The sequence below is a fragment of the Genypterus blacodes genome, unplaced genomic scaffold (assembly GCF_046128005.1).
Source record: "Genypterus blacodes isolate CSIRO-AG114 ecotype Tasmania unplaced genomic scaffold, CSIRO-AGI_Gbla_v1 ptg000111l_1, whole genome shotgun sequence".
Taxonomy (NCBI): domain Eukaryota; kingdom Metazoa; phylum Chordata; class Actinopteri; order Ophidiiformes; family Ophidiidae; genus Genypterus; species Genypterus blacodes.
The window spans coordinates 1,564,144-1,583,503 of NW_027466915.1; the positions used below are offsets into that span (position 1 = coordinate 1,564,144).

The 19,360-nt window shown below is 42.1% G+C and overlaps 1 protein-coding gene across 4 annotated transcripts in view; it reads left to right on the plus strand.

The window, feature by feature from the left end:
• cblb (Cbl proto-oncogene B, E3 ubiquitin protein ligase) overlaps positions 1-19,360 on the plus strand; it is a 44,912-nt gene that overhangs the window by 16,081 nt on the left and 9,471 nt on the right. For all 4 annotated transcript variants that reach the window (XM_076161377.1, XM_076161380.1, XM_076161379.1 and 1 more), the window contains exons 4-11: positions 1,121-1,267; positions 5,289-5,445; positions 8,153-8,274; positions 12,253-12,390; positions 13,233-13,320; positions 13,957-14,088; positions 18,382-18,582; positions 18,808-19,002. In XM_076161377.1, the coding sequence (XP_076017492.1) occupies positions 1,121-1,267; positions 5,289-5,445; positions 8,153-8,274; positions 12,253-12,390; positions 13,233-13,320; positions 13,957-14,088; positions 18,382-18,582; positions 18,808-19,002 (1,180 nt within the window). The remainder of the gene's footprint in view (positions 1-1,120; positions 1,268-5,288; positions 5,446-8,152; positions 8,275-12,252; positions 12,391-13,232; positions 13,321-13,956; positions 14,089-18,381; positions 18,583-18,807; positions 19,003-19,360) is intronic.

A 19,360-nucleotide genomic window follows, 5' to 3' on the forward strand; every position in this document is an offset into this window, starting at 1 on the left:
ACCGTCTAATCTCATAGAGGCTGGAGACAAATCCCTGTCCCAGAGGAGAGGGACAGGAGAATCCACCAGGAGAAACATTTCTCAAAGGAACCAACATTGAAAGTAAACTCATCCTGCAGTGGCCCACTTTTCCACCATTACTTATTTCAAGATTAAGCAGTATTTTTAATGTATAACGTTCTAGTGTATATGTGACAAGGCTGTAACTTTAAAACTCCATATTTTAGTGATTCCAGCATTAATTGCACAGCTCCATTCTTAATAACTCATCAAAGAGAGCAACACTGTTTTGAATATAAAGTAGTACATTTTTGTTTCATTATTACAGTAAAGCTTCATTTGGATTAGTTTGCTTCTGTAACATGTTTACTGCAACATGCTGCATTTACCCGCTTACACACATGGCATGTCATACCCAGAGGCTAGTGAGCAATTGTTTGGCTGGCATCCATGTTTTATAATGGAGTTTCCAGTGTGACATGTGAATGGCGTAGCAGTGGTCATTGTTGCAAATGCCCAAGGTGCAATACTATTCAATATAGATTATTGTGGAGCTTTGAGCTTTGAAAAGCAAGAAACTTGTTTGATGCTTTAGGTGGAAACTGTATCAGAACAGGAATCAAATATGAGCCGCGCAAGCTAACATCTGAATTGGCTTTTAGTGTAAGCATAAGAGAGAGCTGTTCATTTACATGCTGACCTGTTCTGATGCACGGAAAGAGCAAATGATAAGCCAGTATGGAGAATGGATGGACGGATGTTGTTGCAAATATATTTGAAATGTTGGAAATTTCAGATTTGGCTCAGGGTTTGTCACATTATTATCTCCGAATGTGATAATTATGTGCAATTCATAACACACAGTTTGAGAGACAAAGCAGGATACATTTTTCATCTTCATCTTTTTATTTGTCATGTCACTGCTATGATAGATCATGGGTGACATTTGTGACGAGGATTTTCCGTGTTGTAATTAATTTTTTGTCACTTAATGATGAAGTACTACGAAGCAATATGTGTTGACACTGTTCACATTTTCCTTTTTTCAGCTGATGAATGGTTGAATGGTCAAATTCATTTCATATGTGATTTCTTAATCTCTCCCCACCCTCTTTTGCAGGAGGAACCTGACTAAGTTGTCACTCATCTTCAGCCACATGCTGGCTGAAATCAAAGCCATCTTCCCTGGAGGACAGTTTCAAGGAGACACCTTCAGGATCACCAAAGCTGATGCTGCTGATTTCTGGAGGAGGTTTTTTGGAGAAAAGTAAGGTTCAGTCTATCTACTTAGTCAATATTGTATTCATATTCTGGGTTTATTTTGTGTGGATCTTTTGATTTTACCTTTATCTTCTGTTTCTTCACACCAGAAGATGAGCTCATGTTGTTTGTAATCTTAATAAAAAGAGGAAGAGATGTGACAAGTCTCTCACATTGAATATTACACACAGAGCCACACACACACACACACACACACACACACACACACACACACACATACAGACACTCAAAAACTACACCCAGCTGAGAGCAGCTGCTACATTTGGCCAGTCTTTGTCTCCAACATGCAGCACAGCGACAAGGTCATGACCTCAGTCTGGTTGAATGTGCCTACATGTCGCACTTGCGCTACACTGCTAATCCCCTTTTCCCAAAGTATCGATTGATATTGTCTGGTTATTGTCTCTATGTAATAACAGGGAAACATTATTCTTGACCTTGTGCATCCATAAGCAGAAACTGAAAATGAGTCACACTCTCACTCACAATCACATTCTGACATCCCTAAACCATATAGACGATGTTATCGATATATCAATGAAGTCATTTCTTAATTGCTAATTTATAGTTCTTAATTAGCATTTGTTTTTTGTTCTTATTTACTTTTAAGACTAAATACTAAATGCTAAATACAACTACCTCTGGTGCGAAAAGCTTGTTTGAACTGCCTCATCTGAGACATTTTACTGATAAAATAAAACTCGGAGGACCCACTTTGTTCTGCTTGGAGGCCTGGGAGCTTTAAAGAACCTCTAATTATTCTTTAAATAGACGTTAAGAGCCATTTAAATGTTTGAGTGGTTTTTCAAGCGGTGATGGCACTATAAAACAACGTTTAGCCTACAAATAACCCCAAAAGAACCATTCACAGTGTATAAGAAAGAGGTCCTCACTAATTTAATGGAAGGAAGAGACCCATATTCATTTGCTGAGTTTCTCTAAATAATGGAGCACTTTTTGCGCTTCCTAAATGGATTTAGGGGAATGGGAAAAACATTTCAGACATTCATTAGAGAGAGTGAAACAAAAATTTTTCTGTGAGTGTATTTTATAATAGGAACCAAAATAACAGTAAAGTGTGCAAACAAAAGCAGTAATAAATGTACAAATAAAGAAAGAGAGCAACCTGAATTTGCCAACTGATTCAGCGTGAAAGCAGAAAAATCCATTAGAGAGAGTTGGAGAAATGCCTTCCACTTATTGAGCAATAACTTTCGAATCACTCAAATACAAATCAAAAAGCACCACGAACAAAAACAGCAGATTTTAAAACTAAGTAGTATGATAAATACCTCCTGGTTCTGAGGTCTTGGCTCCCACGGTGTGAAAGAGTTTAGAGTTTAGAGTGCCTGAAAGAGGAGAAGCTCCTGATGCCAGAACATCAAACCAGGGAGTTGATTTCCATAAAAAAGAGCCAGTTCATCCATATTTACTATTGTAAATATCCATACCATGTGTTTGCATAGACAAAACAAAAGAATGGTGTTCCTACAATTTGTTGGACTGAACAGTGTGTGAGGAAGGAGTTGGAACTCACATAAAAAAAATCTTCTAATACTGATTTCTCATTACTCACTGACTCTTCAGCAGTGTGTGGGATTTAATGTCTGAGAGAAACAAGTGGGCACTGAGAGACGAGATAACTCTGGCTCCTTCTTATCAACAGCATTTCATTACAAGCTGTGAAGAACCTCAACGTCTGGAGCCGAGAATATCGGCAGCAAATTAAGAAACGCGTGGCGCAAGCACACTTTGTCTGCTGCACCGCCAAAACAATAATATTTGCAGACATATGAACTTCTTTTCTGTCGTCAGTGTGGTTGCAGTTTTAAAATAGTGTCTTCAGCCAGGTCAGCTACATCTTGTACTTTCTGTCTGCTCTGTTATTGTTCAAGTGACGAACAAGCAAGTTCAGAAAGCATTCATCATGTCATGGCAGCATTGACGTCGTGGCTCTAATGTCATATCATAATATTCTATTTCTATTTCTTTTTTTTCCCCCTCACCATTTAATGAACCAATGCAAAGAACTAACAAGTGCCTGTGGAAACACTTAATAGATCCAAAGTCGTTGTTCTAAGCTGCTTGAAACTAGACTAGCTCACACAGCTTTCTTATTATCTGCTGTTATGTTGCACTTACATAATCACCTTTGACCTTTAACAGATGTGTGTATGAGCTCCGCTTTCATACCTACTGAGCTGACCGGATCAGAGTATGTCAGACTTTACTAATGCAACTCACTATATGGTGTGCCGCTACAAATTGCTACAGGCATGCACAGGTTGCTGACGTTAGAAGTATGATAATCACACATTATGCTCCGGCTCCAGCTGAAGCTTCACACTCCACTCTGATCACCCTCCTTTGTTCACAGCCGCTCTAAATGCTATCTATTATAGATCGCTGCAAACCTCAGCTTCCCGTGGTAAGGGGGGGGGGGAGGATGCGTGCTTGTCATCAATCCTGTGAGAGACCCACACCCTGTCTGAAAAAGGGAAGCATTTAGAGCGCCATGAAGTTGTTTCCCTCCCTGTAAATTACAGCCCAGCCGACACCAATATTCAATCATTCAGTCTTTCAGTCACAATTGTCACAGTTTTAGCGTAGTCAGCTTCAGAAAATGAGCTAAATCCATTACCTCTGTCGTGAGATCTCTTTCTAATCAATGAGCTGTATGTGTATATACTGGATATAAATATGTATCCTCTTTAAACCCTGCCAAAGTAATACGGCAATATAATAAGGTACTGTTTGAAAGTAAGCTGAATAAAGCTGCATGCTTAATCTCACGATTCTGTATGGTTCCCCCCCCTGTTGAGTGAGGTTAATGTCTGACTATTATTAAAGTTGTGGTCGGCAGTGCGCTGAAGCATGATGATGATGTTCCCGTCAGCAAATGTTTTTTTCAGCCTTGATTTCCATCAGCCAGTTCTTTGATGATGATGATGAACTAAAATGATTCTGCTTAGATTTTTAAATCATGAAGTGTTGGACTTTGCAGCATGTGCTGTGTGTAAAACAAGAATCATCCAGGGAGGGCAAAAAGGCTGAACATTTCTCTCTCAAATCATTTTATAGTCTGATTTCTTGACCAGGGACACCCTTATTGGTTTGATGTCATTTAGATTATGAGGTGCTAGTACACATTGTGTACATACACAAATGGTATGGTGGTAATCAAGAAATGAGCCTTATTAACCATCTCATCCTCATGTCCTGCCCATAGCAATGTGAATGGCTCAGAGTTTTCCCTCGGTTCAGTACCTGCTGTCCTGTTGCAATAGCACATAGTGGCAATTGGTGGTAGTACTACACTGTAAAAACACAGAAATTAACCAAGAAACAAAGAGTAGAAGAAGGCCATTAAACGTTTGTTACTCTTAGGTAAACTATATAATCTGAATGAAGGAATCTGTAGGAAAATAAACATTCATACAACTAAAAACTGTATAATAGTACCAAATCAACATTAATTCTATTGCCCAGTAGCACACATAATGTATCATAGGGCTTTACTGGCCCACAACATCAGGAATCGTCAGGTACCATGGTTGGGAAGAGAAAGGTATCAAATATTTCCCAATCAACAAGTGAACAGTGAATGATTTATAATAATATTATAAAACAAATCTCTCATCACCTGGTTTTAGGTGTTCAATTACGAACAAACCGGAATTCCTAGAAAGAACATGAACTGGTCTTTTGTCTGCGATATGCATACACGCCTTGTTGTGCTATTACACGTAATGTGAAAGGTGTGAAAGGGTGGAACACTTCACTGTTTGATTTAATCATCATCCTTGAGGAGTTTTGTTTATTTTTACTTTAATTTAGTTACACTTATGAAAACACTACGACTCTATCTCACCAAAGCAATATCTGTCTTGCATCTCGGTTGAATAAATGTTTGTGCGGATGCATTTCTGACATCTGCAGATGTTGTAGTCATAAATGAATGTCTGTCTCCGTGCTTTTATAATCTAATCTGTTCTTCTTCTTCACAGAACAATAGTGCCGTGGAAAGTCTTCCGTCAGTGCCTTCACGAAGTGCATCTCATCAGCTCGGGCTTGGAGGCCATGGCCCTCAAATCCACCATCGACCTCACCTGCAACGACTACATTTCCGTTTTTGAGTTTGATATCTTCACACGGCTCTTTCAGGTTGGTCGAGATAAACTTCAAATTAAACTTGGAGCCTGTGGGTGATGTGATTTTCTCCCAGTGCGTAATGAAAGCAGTAGGTTTGTGATTTTTGCACGGTTCTTTTGTGTGGGATTTCATCAGGATATGTTCTCCTGCGGATTGTATTTATCAGCTTTTGATATAAGACAAAAGTAGAGTGTCCTGCCAAAAATAACTGTCAAAAATGACACTCTTCAATAGAAAAATTGGCATTGGATTGCTTTTGAAATATGTCATGAAAACGGGAGATAAGTATTTCGCACTGCAATGATTTTCTCTGGAAAACCCTGAAGGCACAATACCATGCTGATGATCAGAATTCATGAGAACAGGATACTGGTTAAGTGTGACATCATCCATTGTGTGTAGTAACATCAAGTACACTCACACGAAGAACTCAGCAGCTCAAAAAGATCAAATGTAGCATCATTGAGGATTTATCATGACATCCTCTCAGAAGGATACAGGACATTGTGTTCTACCATAGGTTAGAACAAACGCAAGTATATTTGATATTTTAAATGAACACCAAAGAATGAAGTTATAGTGCAAGAAGCAACCTTAATACCATCGCAGTATCTACGGAAGTCACGCTTGCATAAACGAAAATGTGACTCCTTTCCTTATTTGGTGTTTGTCATCCTTGTTTAGCTTATGCAGAGCTGTTTGAATGTATGCAGGCTGACTCACTGCGGAGGGGTTTTTTTTGGTGCTTTTCCTCTGCTTGCGCTCACAAGTTCAAGCACATCTGCATGTGCAGTGACTGGAACCACGTACCGCAGCATGAAACAGATCAAAAGTATTATGTGGAATTGATAAACTAAGCAAAAATGTAGAAAATATATGTTGGGCTTAAGGTTTTTTGGTTCTATTTTTTCTGTGTGTGTGTGTGTGTGTGTGTGTGTGTGTGTGTGTGTGTGTGTGTGTGTGTGTGTGTGTGTGTGTGTGTGTGCGCGCGTGTGTGTGTGTGTGTGTGTGTGTGTGTGTGTGTGTGTGTGTGTGTGTGTGTGGTTTTAGCTCCCTCCTGTTGACAGATTACTGGCCCATGTGGTTTCAAGATGGTGTGTGGGTGGTGAGGCCTTAGAGCAATGTTTTACTTTGGCAGAACCCTTTGTACATATACTTACTTGAATTAAATGTGACTCGGAACATTTAAGGAATCATTTTGTCAGAATCAGTGTCACCAGAAATGATGCTTTTAGGTTAAGTTGGCCATTAAAACATATGGAAATGAGTCGAGATTCAGAAAGCTTCCACAGTATGCTCTCTGATGGAAGTTAACTATCCATGAACTCATGAGAGGTCAGTGTGCTTGTCCATAGTGGTCTGCCAGAGCACTTGACTGATTGGTTTTAGGAGGACATTTCCAGGCGAGGGTAACGGTGTGTCAGTGAAGTCAGGCCTCTGTGGTCAACCATTGCCCCTGGCCTTGTTGATTCACTCTTTGGGAATCCTGTTGGGAGGCAGGGGAGGGATCAGAGGGCCCACATGAAGGTTAGAATGACTGGATGAACAAAGGGGGGGAAAACTTGTCACGCTCACTCATGACACACACTGAAGATTTCATTCTCTCAGGACAGATTTGGTCAAGATTTCATTGGGTGGGTCCATTCGTTTTACAGTTCTAGCTGACTTATCTCGTGTTTTTATGGGTATTTTATTATATATTTCACTTTGTGCATGTGTGAAATTATAAAAACATGTCAAATTATTTACTTAGGGTTAGGGTTAGATTATACAAACGTGTGATCCGATCTCATAAGATAGAATGAGACAGTGGTGTTGCTTTCTGTTCTGAGTCCTTTTCAATAGTCACTATTTTTTCCATTTGGCTCGTCTCCTGCCTCTTTGGGCCGGGACACTTTCCAGTTTACTGGTCAAAGCAACAAACTCACAGAGTGGTTAGGGTTTGCTCGAGTGCCAATTCAGCCTGAAAGCCAGTAATTCCAGTATCCATGTGTTTTTCCTCCTGCCAAAGCCAGCTACACAGCAAGGACAGCAGATCGTGTCCCCGTTGAGCCTTAGCAAACAGACAGGATGGAGGTGAATGTTGTGGCACTTGGCGTCTCGTGAAAGCCAACTGGCAATACGAATGAAACCCTCCAACAGAAAACCCATCAACTCTAAACAACAGCTTTACGCTCTTAAATTAGTGATCTGATGAAAACACAACCCAGCAGTGCCAGTGTTGATGTTGGGATAGGATTTCTCTGTGTTTGCGTTTAGGTTTTAGATCGTTATTGTGAGCGTGGTTGTTGTTCAGAGTAACACCCATACCTTTGATCTGACCAATAAAGCTAGATTGCTGCTTTCCCTTGGATTTCTGCTTTGTACTCAGGTGTTGAGGTCTCCTATATTTACATGTAATGTTACAAATATAGGTATTTTTATAGCACAGCATTTATCAGGGCCCCTCCTGCTGCACAGTCAAGTAAACACACTCCACCCATCAGTAAAGCTTGCTGGTTTTCTTCCACGTTGAATGTTTGGGGATATCTGTCGCTCCGTTCCACAGAAACCCTCAGACCAGTATGCCACGCCACACACAACTGGCTGCACTCTACTGTATAAGCTGCCTCCCAATCTCCCAGTGTGCCTTGCTATCTGTGACATCATCTCTGTATCAGTGTATGCTGTAATATCAAACATTTGTGCCTAACATACTAACTGTGTGGTCTTCTTTCAGCCGTGGGGATCAATCCTGAGGAACTGGAATTTCCTGGCGGTCACTCACCCCGGCTACATGGCCTTCCTCACGTACGACGAAGTCAAGGCTCGGCTGCACAAGTACATCAACAAGCCTGGCAGGTATGGCGTCTATAGGGTAGAGAGAGAGAGAGAGAGACAAAAGTCTATTACACTCAGATAATAAACAGAGATAGAAAACCAGTAAATAAAGCATCATTATAATTTCTGTACTAATGACTGACTCACCATTCTGCTGTTTGTAGTCACAGTTTAAATCATTCAAAGTGTTAAGCATCCTCTGCAGCACATTGGTATGGATGCAAAACACATTGGTATGGATGCAAAACAGGAAGTAGAATCAGTCTCATCAAACAGAGCAAGAGCATCTCAGTGTATCTGCGTGCTCGGTGTTGCTTGTTATGATTCTGTGGAAACGTACCGTGCCTCACTTTGTCTTAACAGCAAAACTCAGCTACAGCAATTTCACATGATAAGGAAACCCGTCTGATAAAGCATATTTAAAAAAAGGTGGGAACTTAAAAATGATTAACCGCTCCAGAATAATCTCTTGAGCTGAGATAACTAAAGGTCCTGGCGAGCCTGGAATGTAATAACCCCCCTGCACAACGTTTATGCCTCTGCTGCCTGTTTGCCTCTCACCAGTCACCTGCTGCTTCCCTGTTCTTATCTTACATGTTGAAGCACAGCAGGAGATTAAAAACAACATGGATCTGGAGCCACATTTCCAGGATACGACCATAAATCTGTAGACTTTCTGAATCTCGCAAGCAAACTAATAGCAAACAAATCGACTTATGAAATAGATATTGGTGTGGAATGGGAGGATACATAGAAGAAGAAGAGGATACTTTGTTTGGTCAAATCACATGCAAACACGACCCTCTTACATATCACAACACACACAAACACATGCTTTTCAGAGGGGTCAGCGCAGGTGTGTGTGTGTTCTTCACCTCTGAGCTGTAGTCGTAGCGGATTATTGTGGTCATATAAATTCATAAAACATGTCAGAACGTTAAAGCTTATTGGTGGCTGGATTGAACTCGGGTTCACACACACACACTGGGTTAGTGTGTGCCTAACAGACACATGCAGAAGAATCTACTGAATGCAACAGACGGAACCGGACCGAACCACAAATAAATACAGTTAGGGACATGTATCGTATTGTTATTGAAACTGAAAATGTGTACAATTATTACTCCATCCCTGTGTGTCTTGAAATGTGTGTGTGTCTGTTTCAGGTTCTATGCGCACACCTTTAATATAACAGTGTTGAGTTGGTGTAGAGCTTATGTATCCTCTGGGCCGATCTTTCTCTCCAGTCCTAAATCCTTGCAAATATTGATTGGGTTGCATCAAACTGTTATATAAAGAAAGTGTGTTTGAACAGAAAGCATGGAGGAGGCTGCACAGCACATCCAGGCTCTCTCAGATGAGGACATCAAACCCTTGTCTGCATCACTCTACACTTTTTTCATATAAAATACTGGACACCATTTGCTGCAAGACAAACAGCAACAGGAGCCGCTGTGTGTAGCAGTCGCACACACGCTATACACGTCGGTTTCAGAGCCCAAAACGCAGAGGAGCCGTGGTTGGTGTAGTGCCAGCCTGAAGGGTTTTTCCCCTCGACGTGGCAAGTTCCTGTTAGGGGAAAGAAAGGAGCTTGAATAGAAATTACCTTTAACAACAGTGCTAATTTATTGAGAGCAGCTCGTGCAGCCTTGAGGAAGCCGAGCCCTGTGATTAGCTAGTCTGGCTTAGTGGTATGGTAGAGCAGGACGGATAATGACAGGACTCTGAAATGTGTGTGTCGGTGTCTGTCTGTCTGTCTGTCTCTCTCTCTCTCCGTGCATGTGCGTGTGTTTGAGTGCGGAAGGGGCTACAGTATCTCTGCGTATGCAAATGCATAGGGTGCTGATGCTCGGATGAATCATGCAAATGTCATTGTTATGAGCCACCTCTGGTCTACACTCACACGCACACACACACACACACGTGTGGGGGAAGGAGGTCATTTAAGATGAGCTGCTACACATTCTTTTTCATCTCTCTCCTCTCGTTTTCTCTGACATACACACACCCTCACACACACTATTCCGCATCCACGTTAAGCTGTTCTGAACAGAAAGATCGATCCACCAGATTGGAGAGCAGACATCGGCTTATTAAAGAACAACAAAGAACACGGTTGCCACATCAATAGCCGTCTTTAATATCTATATACTGCGTGCGCAGCTGTTGCAGCGTCTCATTGTTGCTTACGCAGTCTCACACTCTTCAGGAAAGCAATCGGAGGGCAAAACACTGCTTGTTAAACGTCAGAAAACTCTGAAAAGTGTCTGCTGGAGTCTCTCCTCGGTCAAAGCCCAGATGGATTTATCTGGATGCCTTTGTTGCTGCTGGAGACGGGATCACACGGTGGTCACGGCTTTCTCTCTTAAGCTCACAACTCACGCCGGACTGCATTCATCTCACCCCGGCTTTGCTTTTCCTCCTCATCTTCTTTCCCACTTCCACACACATCTTTCTGCATTGAGATCGCTCCACCTTATGCGGAGCCGTTTCCTTTTATCCGGCCCTCTGCGACGAAGAGCAAAGGTCCAAAGAAATGGCGGAGGCTCAATTTTTGTCGCTATCTTGTTTCATATCAAAACTAATTAGAGGAAGACATAATTTCTCTTGGTTTTTTTCCGGCTTTAATGATGCTTGAAGTGAGATATGCTGTGATCATTTCATTCATTCTTCATCCAGGTATAATAAAGCCGCCAGATGAATAATGACCATCCATTCTGTGATAAGGAAAGTCTTATGGATAACTCACTCTATGTCTGGTTCGCATACTAAGAGAAAACTAGCAATGAGATCAGCTACAGTCCTGCAGTGGCCCATTATGTTGGTTGATGATGATGATTCATCTTTTTTGCTCTCAAACCACAAAAAGCCTTTTCTTAATCAGCAGTCTTGTCTGCGTCTGGCCCGATCGGCTGTAGTTGTGTCTGCAAGAAAAGCCCACAACAAATGGACACACAAGTCGATGGTAGTTGTGGCACTTTGTCTCCAGTGTGTTAGCAAATGTGACAGAAGATTTGTGAGTCAATACACTCATCACAAGCTTTGCCGGTTTCTGCTTTTATGCCTTTGAGTAAACAGAAGAGGGGGGGGGTTGGGGGGCGGCTGTTGCTGTCGTCAGTTCGGAACCCGCCTCAGATGATTTAAATCTTTGCACTCTGTTGTTAAAATGCATCTGAACTTGTCTGAAGTTTGTGTATTGGGTGACGGAACTGTGTTTTCATCACTTTTGTGGTGTTTCCTGTTGCGATGTTTCAGATGTGGGATCATGCACAAGCCAGAATAGATTTAAAACTCTTAACGCAATGGCTTCGCAGCAAAGGCTACATCCTACTGATAATAGCTCACAGATGTAGCATCTCAAAAGTGAGGAAGTGACTATTTAAAGGATCCCCGAGGAGTTGGAGTTTTATGTTCGCATCCGCAAAATATAGGCATTCACTGACGCTAACTAGCTATTGTGACTTCTCAAGCTTCTCAATCTGACACAGAAGTGCAATTCTTCTCTCTCTCTCTCTCTCTCTCTCTCTCGCTCTCTCTCTCTCTCTCTCTCTCTCTCTCTCTCTCTCTCTCTCTCTCTCAGTTGTGTGTGGAGCTGAGTTGTAATTTCAGGCTTTATAACAAACTAACCATAACCTTACTCTAAAAATGTTGGAACCTTCCGAGCGTGCAGGCAGGAAAAGTCCTGACAGCTTCTCCTCTTCTCCAACTGCAAAAGAGCCAACAGAATGATGGAAATCAGCTTCAAATTTAAAAGCTCTATCAAAGATGTTTTGATAAATAACTTTATTACTAAACATACTACAGTCCTATTGATATTGCCAACAGTGTTCGTATCAGATTACCAAACCATGTGATGTAATATGTATATGTCATTTTATTGCCTTATTGTTAAAGTTTTCAGTATTTCACCTTTATTTGTGTTTCTTTATTGACATTGTTTTTCTTCTCTGCAGCCTGTAATGTTACGTTTGTGCTTCTGTCTCCTTCCTCCTGTTAAAGTTACATCTTCAGGCTGAGCTGTACTCGGCTGGGCCAGTGGGCCATCGGCTACGTGACCAACGACGGCAACATACTGCAGACCATCCCTCACAACAAACCGCTGTTCCAGGCCCTCATCGATGGCTACCGGGAGGGCTTGTACGTGACACACCACCCGTCTCTCTCTCTCTCTTTCTCTCTAGCGCTCTCTCTCTTTATGTGTGTGTGTGTGTGTGTGTGTGTGTGTGGGGGTGGGTGGGTGAATCAGTTGTACCAAACTCTCAACTGTATATGACCTGAGTACAAATGATCAACCGTCATCTGATTTGCATAGACACAAGCCTGTTTTTTTTTTTGGGTCTCAGCCTGACAACGAGGGCGACTTTGAGGCTGGAGTCCTCCTGTGAGGCCATCTGTTTCTATCATACCTGATAATCTGACAGGCTCCCCAGACGGATCAAACACGTTTCCTCCCATTTAGCGCTCTGCATCTCACTCCCCTCGGCCATCAATCACGGTTGACGGAAGGTTGTTCAAGGACCCGTGTGTTGTCAGACACGTCCACTATAGCCGGGGGGGTGCAGAGGAGGAGGGGGGTCTTTTTTTTTTGAAGCACCTCTGGTTTTGGTGGAGTAGGGAAGACGTCAGCGTTCCCTCAATGTGGGGGAAGTCAATTTCCCATCAGGCACTCTTTCAAATGTCAATCTTCTTGGTTCAAGAGCTGGTAAATGTGTGTTGTCAAGATGGACTGAAAAGTCAAGGCGAGGTTTTGTTTCATTTAAGTTTTGTTCTACAAGTGTTACATTCATGAAACACTTTGGATTAAACAGGAATTCATTTATATTTCATAGTTATTAAAACATTATGCATAGTCACAGATTCCTCCAGAGTGAATTCCCCACCTGCACATTAAGTCCCTCCAACAGCGCTCACTGTAATCTCCATTAATACAAATGAATTAATGGTTTTATTCATCAATCATTTGTTATTCTCCCCCACAGCTACTTGTTTCCTGACGGTCGCAGCTACAATCCTGACCTCACGGGTCTGTGTGAGCCGACACCCCACGATCACATCAAAGTTACACAAGTGGGTTTGTGTGTTTCTGTGTATGCGTGTGTGTGTCTTGATACTGAGACTGGTCGAGGCATTTTGAAGCCTCTCAAAGTTAGATAACATTGTTTAGGTTCAGTTTCAGTTTCCTCTAGACCTCAAGACCTGACTGAGCCCACCCAGTCTGAGTGTGACAAGAGTTTAGATAAGCATGTGATCTATCGCCTTTTAAAACTCTCAAACCGTCATCAACAACCACTTATTCTAAAGCCGAGGATGATTTTTCAACATCACAGTGTTTTGTTTGCCTCAGATTTATGCAGTTATTTGTTACTTTCTGGATAGTTAAAGAGTCAGAAATGTCAAGTAAAAATACAAAATGGAAAATTTCAACAGTAGTGTAATTTAACTTTTAATTTTTTTTCTAGCCGAAGTGTAAAATAGACCTTCTTTCAATTTTAACAACAATTAAAAACTAAGGAAAATGTTTTTAAGGTCATGAAGTCACTCAGAATGAGTTATGGGAGAATCATGGATTTTGATATTGTAGCCATGGTGAAGGCACTCTACTGTCTGTGTTTATGTGTGTTCTCAGGTGTGTGTTCTCAGGATCTGTGCATAAGCTGATGTGTGTCTGTGTGTGTGTGTGTGTGTTTGTGTGTGTGTGAGCAGGAGCAGTATGAGCTGTACTGTGAAATGGGCTCCACCTTCCAGCTTTGCAAGATCTGCGCCGAGAACGACAAAGACGTCAAGATCGAGCCCTGCGGTCACCTTATGTGTACTTCCTGTCTCACAGCTTGGCAGGTACGGTATTGAATAACGCTGAATACTCCCATTTCAGATTTATTTTAAAAACATTTGATGCCGGTCCAGTACTGTGGCTTTGTCATTGCCATTGGTCAAGTACTTCTGATGTTGAATCTGCATATTTTCCCATTGTCCCCTTCCCTGATCTTTGCCGTCCTCTCTCTCTCCTGCTCTGTTGGATAATCCGCCCAGTTTAGCAGAAAGAACAAAAAACACACATGGAATAATTCAACAGATTAAAATTCCGCCTTTTTCTGCGACCCCATCAGTGTCATTTTATACGTATGTGAAAGAATGAATGTGGTTTGAAGATTAATAAGACCGCATATGAATGAGAATGGACTTTGCTGAATAATAGAAGCGGCTTTCCAAGCTGCAGTGTGAGAGATATGGTTAAAAACCTCCCTTCCTCTCTTCCTCCCTGTGTCCTTGCATCTGTCCTAATCAAATTTCCACATATCGGTCTGTAGCGGAAGTGAAAACTGAGAGTGTGTGCATATACTCCAGTGTATGTTTCTGCATCCTGCTGTGTGCTCCCTTTATGTGTGCGCATTGTCCTGCACTGCTGTGTTCAGATTGAGTTTGTGTGTGTTTGTATGTCAGAAGCTGTGCCAGCAAAGTATGTTTGTAATTACTGTTCCCTAATGACTCATTAGCATCAGCTCTAGTGATTCCCTCTTCTCCTCCTCCTCCTCCTCCTCCTCCTCCTCCTCTGGGTGGGACATCTGTGTTACAGTCACACAGAGATGGATCCTTGAGATAGAGGAGTTCCGCACTGACCCCACTGTCAGCGTATTGATCTTTGGCAGGGACACACTCATTCACTCTGCAGACCTGGAAATGAGCCCAAAAGCAATTGTCTTGCAGTCCTGTATCAAGGTGATTTGGAGGTAGCTACAACTACTCCTACTGCTCCCAGACTCTTCATTTCAGACCAGGGACCACACTTGATATGCCCAGAAACAATCATAATGATGGTGAACTAGTGTTGAAATCATACAATTACATTATATATTATATACAAAATATATGATGAGTAAGTGGCAAATTATATGTTTTGTAACCGGATCATTTCCAGTAGACTGGAGGCAAATACTGCAGACAGGCGTCCGTGCCCTCAAATTACACACATTTTATGTAATTTTGATATTACTTGTATAAATTGGCTCAAGCATTTGCACAACAAAGTACAAGAGACAAATGTTCACATGTGGCTTATACGGAATATGCATTGGGGTTGTCACAAGTGATCTATAATAATCAACTACTCAATTAAAAAAATTATGAAAATGATTCATTATCACCCCACCGTTGTGGTAATGGGCCATATAACAATTAAACAATAAAAAAGAAGCTTCAGCAATATGTTGGAAGGTGAAGGCTCTATGGATATGGGTCAGAGGAAGTAGAGGCCAGGAGCATCGTTTGTTTGGAAACTTTTCACAATAAATCCAAAAGATTATTAGACAATGCAGTTGTGGATCGATACACATTTAGAGATGATTCACCTTATTATTACAATTATTTTTTGTTGGGATTGTGAATTTGCACTCGTAATCACTCCCTTTTATTGATCTCCCTGTAAGAAACAGACTGCACCCTTATTCGTGGTATAAAGTTCACACAAATGTCAACTCCCACACTACAAAATGATTAGTAGATTAATTGAATGTCAAGATAAATGATAGTGATATTTGAAGGATTTTGTAGGTGTGAAACTGTATGAAGGGCCTCTTTTATATGTGGGCATAAATACATGTATCACATATCTGCTAGATATCTGATCTAAACCCACAGATCAGTCACATCATTATTACTCAGAAAGTGCAACATTCTTCTACTTTGTCTCCAGATGAATAACACAGCTGCAAGTGTTCATGCACAATTTAGATCTTTGTCAAGATACCAATTTTTAGCTGAGGTGCTTAGAGTTATGTTAAGTTAGATTATGAAAAAGAAGAAATCTTGAAGATTTGTAGGGTTTATTTGTTTTTCTTTTGATCAGCACCTTGGTAGTTCTGGTTTATCTCCAGCTTTTGCTTTGTCATTTAGCAGAAGAGTCGACACCAAATATAAAGGAATGCTTCAAATTAACCAATTATTTCAGGTAATAATTCAATTAATTGATTTTTTTACGAGGTGGTTCTACCCATAATAATGAGATTTATGGTCAATGTGTAATGCAAACTGCACATTGGGCAATTCTTTGGATCTCCGTTCATTTCTTTGGCCTGTGTTCAATGTCCCAGGAAATGATTCTATGAGTATTTGTTAGTGTCCAGTCATCATAAAAGCAATGTTTTGTCTCTGTAGTAGGATTTTAGTCAAGTGATGCAAAAAGAAATGTGAAATTATATGAAAAACAATCTGCCCTAAGGAAAAAATGTTTGGCCATAGTGATCTAAAGAGAAAACCAAAGTCTTCCAGGAGCTGCACACACATGTTCAGGCATGCTTGACGTGAGAAGACTTGACTAAAATGTTCACACGGCGTCATGACAGACACCACAGACGAAAACAAAAAGGGGAAAAAAGAAGAGGAGATAATAAAAAAGATAAGGAATCAACAAGAGTCTCAAGTCTGAAGGTTCACAAGCTTGAAAGCTGTTTTTCAAAGTGAATCTGTAGGTTGTGAAGTAAGTGAGCAAACTGTTTCCAGAGCTCAGCCTTCTGCTCTGTAAACAGCGGGATTCAACAGCACCCACATGAACAGTGTTTGTTTGTCATACTTCCTGTTTTGACAACTCAACGTGACCCCACCTCCTCCGCAGCCTCATGGTCCCACAGAGTATGTCAGTGACTCAGTGACGTATGCTTGTGTGAGTGTGTGTGTGTGCGCTCAGTAATCAAGCATTTTCCTCTTCATTTCTGAAAGTGCGAGTCAGAGAGAATGAGGGAACCCTCCTACCCGGTGACAGTGAGTAACCGAGAGCTGATCCACGGTGGTTCCCTGGTTTTCCTCTCTCTCTGGTTATTAGTCAGCCGTAGGTGGAACAGATACACACCCCTCACTCACAGCTGGCGTATGATCGATGTAGTTCCACTTCCTGTTCTTTGTAATGAGTGTGTTTGATCTTAGCAGAGTATGGGGGCAGTATGTTAGGCTTCCCTTGGTCTAGCTATTAGTTTGACTCTGAATCACTGTGCTGAAGTCTCATAACGATCCCCGGGGGCGCCAGTGTCCTCCTCACCAGTTAGGCTTCATCATTAGAGGGTATACCAAACCTGTGTGTGATGTACTAATGTTTCCATCAGCTGTGCTTTCCTCGAGTGGCTATCATTATTCTCTCCTCATGCAGGCACAAAACTCTTTATTTTAACAGACTATATGATCAGTGAAGTTTCCACCGTTTGCATGGCGGTGAAGCCTTGGGAAGTTGGATTGTACTGCATCAACACTGTGAATTCCTTTTGGGATTTGGAAAGATGGAGCTTTTGAGAGCAGAAGTTTAAGCAGAGGCGGTACCCCCCCCCCCCCCCCCCTCTCTCTCTCTCCAACCCCCCCTTCACCATGACAAAGGTTGAGGGATACTTTTTTTCGTCTTTTTTTCAGTAACAGTGGGGTTTCTTCAGTGTCCATGACCATCACAGCACCGCCCGTCCCCCCTGCCGCCCCCCTGCCCCCCGCCCTCCCCCCCGCGCGCCCTCTGTGCTCAGCCTCCTTCCTTTCAACCTCCTACTCCTTCCCCTCTCCACCCACTCCAATTAGGATTAAGTTTCAAACATGCCTTTGGTGTGTCCCTCGCCAAGTCCCCAACCATATGTCCGCCACAATTGTAGCTTTGTTCTCTGTAAATATTGTCTGCCTTTGATTGGAGGCCCCAAGTCGATGGAGAGAGATGTACTGAAAACCAAAACCTCTTTTTATTCTGTTATTTATGACCCCTATTTGACAGGGGCTGCCATGTGGAATATGTACATCGGCCCAATGAACGTTGTTAAGTTGCAAAAGAGCTTTCCCTGGAGAGGATCTACACATGCATGTGTCCAATTGACTTTGCCAGATTCCTTTCATGAATGGGAGAAGAGGGGGGGTAAAGGTGTTGGGCAGTGAAGCGTATAACTTTAACCATGTGTATCCCAGCTGCCCTCATGCCCCACTGTCCCAAGTGATTCCTCATGCTCCTGAACTGCTGCGGCAACAACACAACATTCTCCCAAAGTACATTTAAAAATATCCATGAGTAGTAAATGTTGTGCCTCTTCTGAATCTGTGGATGTGCCCGTGTGTTTGAATGCGATCATCTTGTTGAATGCAAACTCTTTCCCTTCCTTTCCCTCTGTGTTGCAGGAGTCAGATGGCCAGGGTTGTCCATTCTGCCGCTGTGAGATCAAAGGCACAGAGCCCATCATTGTTGATCCCTTTGACCCACGAAATGAGGGCAACAAGTGCTTCTTCCTGGATCAGCACAGCTGCCCCATGCTGGAGCTTGATGAGGATGAAGACAGAGAGGACTGCCTGGTTATGAACGGTCTGGCAAACATCAGGAAGGTAAATGTGCGGGGGTGGTTGATGTGTTTAGGGTAGGTTTTACTATGTGAAGAGACGTGGAAATCTATGGAGTTGTTTCATAAAAGATAAATACACAGTCGTAGATGCTTCATGCTTCTTTGCTCATTATTCACCGATTGTCAGCAGTTTACAGCAGGAGACAAAAGCTGCTCACAAATGACTAAATCCCTCTTTAAGATATGATATACTTTCTTCTTTCCTCAGCACTGCGCTGACCGTCAGAACTCGCCTATGGTGTCTCCCAGCTCTTCTCCCGTCAGCCAGCACAGAAAAGCCCACGGAGGCGACTCTGGCCTCTGTGTTCAGCACCTCAGCCTTCCGCCCGTCCCGCCGCGCCTTGACCTCATCCAAAAGGGCGCGATCCGCTCTCCATCTGCCAGCCCCACCGGCTCCCCAAAGGTCAGTCGCAGCAATCCCTCGCCCCCTAAGCACATCGCCAACACACCTTTCAGGGAGCAGACTGCAGTGTGAAGTATTTATGTATTCTTTAAAAGTCTCAGAGCCAAACTTGAGTGACTCGTAAGTAAAATGGGTCACCTCTGTCTGCACCAAAGTCAAGTTTCAGTCTGTTGTCTCATGAGAAGCAAAACAAAATTAATATAAAAGCAAAGTTGAGGAAGAACTTTCCAGGAGGGAACTAAAACAGCAGAATGTAAACACAGGAAACACTTTCAAAATAAAGTAGGTTGTACAAGCTGTACTCGGATGATGTCTGCGGATTATTTATTTTGTTTTAGTGGCTTGTAGAGTTGGAAAT